The sequence below is a fragment of the Oncorhynchus gorbuscha genome, linkage group LG11, assembly GCF_021184085.1.
Source record: "Oncorhynchus gorbuscha isolate QuinsamMale2020 ecotype Even-year linkage group LG11, OgorEven_v1.0, whole genome shotgun sequence".
NCBI classification, from domain to species: Eukaryota; Metazoa; Chordata; class Actinopteri; order Salmoniformes; family Salmonidae; genus Oncorhynchus; species Oncorhynchus gorbuscha.
In genome coordinates this window covers 25085565-25092354 of record NC_060183.1, presented here as the reverse complement: position 1 = coordinate 25092354, position 6790 = coordinate 25085565, and the positions used below count along the sequence as shown (strand labels likewise).

Here is a 6790-nt window from a genome sequence, read left to right as displayed (position 1 = left end):
TTAAGCACATTTTTACTCCTGAACTTATTTAGGTTGGCCACATCAAAGTGGTTGAATACTTCTTGACTCAAGATATTTCAGCTCTTTATTTTTTATTAATTTCTATCCATTGCGAAAAACATAATTCCACGTTGACATTAAGGGGTATTGTGTGTAGGCCAGTGACAAACAAATCGAAAATGTAATCCATGTTGAATTCGGGTTGTAAGACAACAATGTTGGAAAAGTCAAGGGGTGTGAATACTTTCTGAAGCCACTGTATGCCTAAATGGCATCAAAACACTGGCCTAGCTACAGTATGCTCCTAAAACAGGTGTAACATGTTCATTCATAATCCGTTTGCAGATGCAAAAATAGTGAATTACTCAAACGACCCCCTTCAGGCCATCAATAGCCTACGGCCCTACTCCATTGACATGTCACAGTGCACATGATAAGGCATACTTGCAATGTTGTTCGGGACCCCTTTCACTTTCATGCATCATCACTCTAATGTGTCAATCACGTCTTGGACGTCTGGTTCCTCCCGTCAGCCATTAGGAGTTCAACTGAACTTTAGCTAAGATGTTTAGGTCTATTTATAGAGTGTTATGTTCAATAACATACTTCATGGGTAGCCTTTAGTTCATTTAGATACTGTATGTGGTTGTTGAACCTAGACTAAGCCGATTCAACCGCTCTATATACAGCAAGATGCATTGTGAATTCATATGTTAAGTGCATTACCTGTTTTGGTGATGTAGTTTAGGCTCGGCCCAATGTAAGGTGCCCATATAGAACCCCTTTGTTGTTCGTGGTTGCCTACCACGTTTGTTCCACAAACACGAATCGTGCCTTCTGTTGTTGCAATGCGTTCCATTGCGACAACTTCATAGGGAAACAGGGAGAGACAATGTGCTGTATCCCTTGGTTAAAGCTTTAATATGACACTCAGATCCAACTGTTCATGCCTGTTGGAATTATAATGACTGAATAGCAAGATTTCAGACATCAAATGGTTAACACAAAATCCGTGCGTTAATATGTGTTTTTAAAATGAACTATAACATACGTGCGTAATTTGTGTTTTTCATATCATCTCCAAGTTTTTTTTAAATATAATTTGTCTTCGGTGGCTTACTTTTCTATAAGATTCACACCTTACAATCGTGGAGGAATATACATTCTAGAGATCAATGATATGAAATAGCAAGGAAACTATATAACACAGAACAATCCAAACGAACAACGCCAGATTGCAATGACAGGGCTGTTCTAAAAGGTGTGCACCTAGCTCGTGGGAGCCATGGTGGCGTATAGCCTTTCACACGCTTCTAAAATACACTCTGGGCAGAGCCTGAAAGGGTTACTGTTTCCCAAAGTGGTTCATTCTGCGCAGTCGAGAGGGGGCGGCTGAGTGGCGCCGCCGAGTCAGAGACGCAGTTTCTAAAACCCTGAGACATCAAGAAAGAAGCTGACAGCAAAGGAAAGCAGCCCCCCTCCTCCGCTGGCATATTGCCGCTCTCCTCTCCTTACAAAATCCCTTCAGTATATCTGTCACAATAACCGTGCGGCAAGTGTCAAATCCAACTCAGCCCGCAGACACAAATCACTTTAACGCGCACAAGATGGTGTGTTGGGGGAAATAATATAGCTCCAGTTTAAGAACATTTTGTAATGTTCCAAACATTGGTTAATGGCGACTGTTTAAGTTGTTGATTGTATTCAAAGAATAATATAAACACCATAAAACCCCTGGAGTAGGCCAAATGAGTCGTTGCTTTGATTTCATGGAGTAATTGACCATATCTCTTTAATTTGCAGGCAGTTCAGACATTCTCCAATTAATAGTCTGGTAACGTCAAAAACAGTTGACCATTGTTTTATGGTCTTTGTTTTTTTTCGTATGCTGTCATAGGGCTTGAAAAGGCAGCAGTGCAGCAGTGCTTCCAGTGAATGAATAGCACAGACCCAGACGACACTGGCTTGCGTGTAACCCGCCATGTCATCATCGGACACGGTTTCAAATGTCTTAATCATATGTTACTGTTGTGTTAAGACCTTGGAAGCGAGAAATGAGCGTTTGCGTAAGAGATAGGATGGATACGCATGGCCTCTCCTCTCCGCTGGCTCGAAACAATGAATGCCAATTCTGTCGAGAAGTTTTAAGTATGTGTTGCGCATTACACAACATAGTAAATCACCCGTTTCTAAAATCACAGTGACAGCGTGGAGCGTCAGTAACGTCCCCCACATCCCGATTCATTTCAGCTCGGACTTACTGTGCATTTAGCAACTCCATTCCACTCCACGACCATACACGCCCCCCTTGGACAGGCGCACACTTTATAAGCAACTTGCTTGACACTAATACATGTTGAAGAGATAGACTTTATTGCTAAAACGTGTAACCATAACATTTACACTGATATGTTTACTTTTTATTTTATTTTGTAGAAATATTCAAGTAGACATCTCCCATAATTTCTGGTATACTCTGCTATTTTCTTTCCTTATGTTCTATACTCACAATCGTTAAAATAATAAATAAAACATACAGATTTGTTTATTTCTACAAAATACTATGTATTCCAACAGCTGAGTTCACGCCTTATATATATCTTTATCCTCAACTTTTAATTGAATTATTATTGATATTAATATCATACAAAAGCTCTAGGCAGCATTGCAGTGAATTAACAGTCAGCATCAATGTTCAGTTGAAAAAAGTGAACTTCTTGGAGAAGTTGTATATGCATTCCATCTTAAATTTTTCATAAAAAATAAAAGCTCTTCTTTCTGAAGTGCTTGTGTTCCCCCAAAAACACGTTTCAGGGATGAAATAAAATATGGTCCTGTTCATTAAAAAAAAATAGCTGCATTTTTCTTAAATATGTACAATGTTGGCATTTCAATTCAAATGCTATATAAAAAAATAGATTCGCTATGGTGCCCACCTCTGTCCAGAGTTTACAGTGCAATAGAAACCGTATATTTCCAGTCCACTTCCCCGACCCTACTACTTCCATTGAAACTCAGCAAGAGCACTTGCACTCCGAGATGATTGGGTATTGCACCGGTATCCACGTACAATATTTCTGTCTTAAAAACCCTTGACAATACCACCGGAGGAAAGTCTTGGTGATTGACTTGACAGGTTTGCAAAACATCCCCTCGGGGAAGGAACAAGAGCGCTCATTGAAGCAGTTTCCCTCCTTGATGTAGCGTGGCCAGAACCTCAAGCCCAAATCTTTCCAGGTATACACCACCGGACAGTGCGTATACGTCCACAGCCACTGCAGAAATTTCCTGCGGGCTTTCTTGCCCACTTTTACCCGCTTCCCGTAGGGGGTCTCCGAGAGATCCAGCTTTTTAACCTCGTTGGGCATGGGTCCTTGAAGTTTCATCTGGGTTTCTTGCACGGAGAGGTTCACCAGCATGGGCGAGCTGATTGACATGAAATTGGGATCAAAGTTGCTGCCGAGCTTTTTCCGCAGAGTCCTCTCGGCCAAGTCCTGTTCCCGGGGGTCGTATTCCGGGTCTGGGTCCTCCTTGAGGTCTGGCACCGGAAGGTGCTCGCTGGGCGAGGGGCGCAGGCGTAGATAATGTTGAGAAACTCCAAGGTGAATGGACACAAGTACATAAACGAGTAGCGTCTGTGAGAAGCCCATATTTAACTTTGCGTGATGGCTCCCAGGGTGTATTAAATATTACGTTATTTTCACCGCTACTGTGCACTTTGAAATGAGTAGCCCGGGGGCTTCATAAATAGTCGAAGTAGAGGCACGAGCAAGACGATCCTTTTTAATAGACCACGTCGGGTTTGAATGACATGGAGTGGAGTTTCTTTTTAGGGAACCTTAGCAATCTGCTGATGCAATCTTGTAGAACGCGGAGAGCCTCTTCGCAACAACAACAAAAAGAAGAAAAAAAGAACAAAGTTTAGGCTTAACCAAAAGGGCACAAAACAAAATGGAAAAACTCTATTCACCCACTCTCCCGTTTCACTCTTTTTCTCAAATTCACTTTGGGGTTCTTGTTGTTGTCATGGTTACGCCAGGGACACTCAAAGCCACGACAAATTGTCTAGACTGGATGACAGTGGCTGAGGCGAGAGTTGCGTGGAATAAAGTGTTTCTAAAGATCCGCGTTATCCTCAGAGACAAAATAGATCCAGAACGCCCAGAGAGAGAAGGGCGCACAAAAAAGTACTTCACCAAGTTTTAAATGTCATGGGCCCGGCAACTAGGGCTGTCTTGGTCAATGTTATTTTTACAGGCGACTTTTATAAACGTGGCTTCTTTCAACTTGCCCTGGCACGCTCAGGTTTGAGAGAGTCCAAACGCGAGTTTAGAATCCATGGGATGAGAGGTGTCGTGTGACTTTATTCAGTCCCCGTACGATATTCCAACGTTCTGTTGGGACCTCACTGAAATTGTCCACGTGTAGTCTGATGTCCTCTCTTTGGCAAAACGCACCACTGTAGTCTCTCTCCCACACCTATGCAAGCAGAACCATTTCCCGGTCCTGATGAAAAGGTCTATCCAAACCAAAATGTAGCTTTACCCCTACAAATACTCCTCCAGGACGCACAGTGGTTTTGCGCACAACAATTTAAAACGAAAACAACTTCACAACTTAATATAAACTTTCACGAATAAAATGCATATCAAACGCAAAAGCTAACATGCCAGTTTAAGTTCAGTTCAGTTTGATTTCCCTTTTCACCTCAATGACATTGATGATTTCGCTATTGATATCAAAAAGAGCTACAAGTCCCACCGCGGTTGCAATGGTCGAATCAGCCCAAGTTCTGCAGTCTTTTGCCCGGTCAGTGTTTGCAGTAATTCCTGGGGGAGAATCTTTACTCCTTTGATAGCTGCTACAGTAGCGCCTACTTACTTTCTCCTACTTTAGGAGGTCTGAGACTTGGCGCTGAGCGTCTCTTTGCTTAGACACACTGTGTATGAGTGTGTCTGTTGCGAGCGGTGCTCAAACCCAAGTTAAATATCCCCCTCCGACGGTACAAAGTGTCAGCGGGTCCTGCCCACCACTGCCACTTTCACTATGATTGACAGCACCCCTCGGCCCCCTCCCCTCACAGAATGTGGAAAATATCGGCCACAATCACACTATCCACATGGTCCTAAAGAAACCGATTTGTCACTGACAGAGACATTATATCCTAAACTGTGATGTAGCCACATCTTTTGCGTTCTCCCCAAAATAAAATCGTCATAATATAGCACTATAGATACAGTAGCAATGCTCTCATTACATTGCAATCTGCCTGGCTCTCCTCATATTTCGTAACTGGTGCGCAATTATTATCTTACTGCAACGCGCTCGAGGTAACAATACGCTGTCAATATTTAATTGAGGTAGCTAGTTTCCCAGTTTATAACATTCCCATGAGAATGGTGGGAAACGTTTAGTAGCGTGTCCGAGGGGTTGTAACGGAAAACGAGCATCACATTCCACCTTTGTTCACGAGGACCTCTGTCCGCACACAGGAATTCGCTGTTTGAACTTTGGGGTCACAAAATAAGCGCGCAATTAAAGCTATAAAATGGTCATGGATAGCCTTACTAAACGTTACCTTTCCCATGCTGACTAACCGCACTGATGAGAGGATCATGTTTGAGCCCCAAAGGTTGTTTTCAGTTGAATATATGGAGCTGTCAATAATGCAACTGATATGGAGAAAATTATTTAATGGTTAGGCCTAATTATGCATAATCAGGCTTCTATAAACGAATGCTGATGCTACTGACAGTAACTTACTATCAACACAGTCTCTTGTCATTAACAGCCAATTATACGTTTTTAGACACATTTTATGCTTGGTCAATCAAATGTTCCATATTTTGGAGTAGCGTTCAGTACCTGACCTCTTTGACGCATATAGTCGTAATACATACTTTTGGTTGAAGCTATTTGATCAATTTATTAGTTGTCGAATCTATTACAATTTCCATCATTTGACTGTTGTAACTATGCTCTGTACACAGTACGGTGTAAGTGACGGACTGATGTGTGTGGTTGTGATAGGGTACTTGCTCTTATAGTGGTCACTAGGGGGCGTTGATCCAGCGTGCAGGAATCCCAGGACAGTTTGCCTCATCATTCTTATCAATGGGGAGAGAGTGTGCGTTCATGTTCACTCCATTACAACGTGACAACAAGTCGTTGTTTCCTAACTTACCTTCTCCGTATCACCTTCTCCATTTATAGACAATTGGTTAGAGAATTTGATTTATAGAATACTTTGATTCACGTTTTTTTGCCAATTAACCCAAATTATCTTATCAATGATACTGTGTGTGTGTGTGTGACAGAGAGAGAGAGAGAGAGAGATTGTGTGTGGATGTGTAGATGTCTGTGTGGGAGTGTGCGGGAGTGAGCGTATGTGGATGTGTGGATGTCTGTATGAGAGTGTGCGGGAGTGAGCGTATGTGGATGTGTGGATGTCTGTGTGAGAGTGTGCGGGAGTGAGCGTATGTGGATGTGTGGATGTCTGTGTGGGAGTGTGCGGGAGTGAGCGTCTGTTTGCTAAATCAGTAGGACTCTTCATGTGCACCACAAAAAAAAACAAGAAATGAAGAGCGACACCACGGCTGTCTCTTAGGGCTTTTATGTAGACACCACGGCTGTCTCTTAGGTCTTTTATGTAGACACCACGGCTGTCTCTTAGGGCTTTTATGTAGACACCACGGCTGTCTCTTAGGGCTTTTATGTAGACACCACGGCTGTCTCTTAGGGCTTTTATGTAGACACCACGGCTGTCTCTTAGGGCACGGCTGTCTCTTAG

At 42.7% G+C, this 6790-nt stretch overlaps 1 protein-coding gene across 1 annotated transcript; it reads right to left on the bottom strand.

Annotated features, from left to right (window-relative positions):
• Nucleotides 1-935: 935 nt before the first annotated feature.
• Nucleotides 936-4993, bottom strand: nog2 (noggin 2). The gene has a single exon (XM_046367936.1). It carries the CDS (start codon nucleotides 3648-3650, stop codon nucleotides 3015-3017), a length of 636 nt encoding a protein of 211 aa, XP_046223892.1. The 5' UTR covers nucleotides 3651-4993; the 3' UTR covers nucleotides 936-3014.
• Between the last annotated feature and the right edge of the window lie 1797 nt (nucleotides 4994-6790).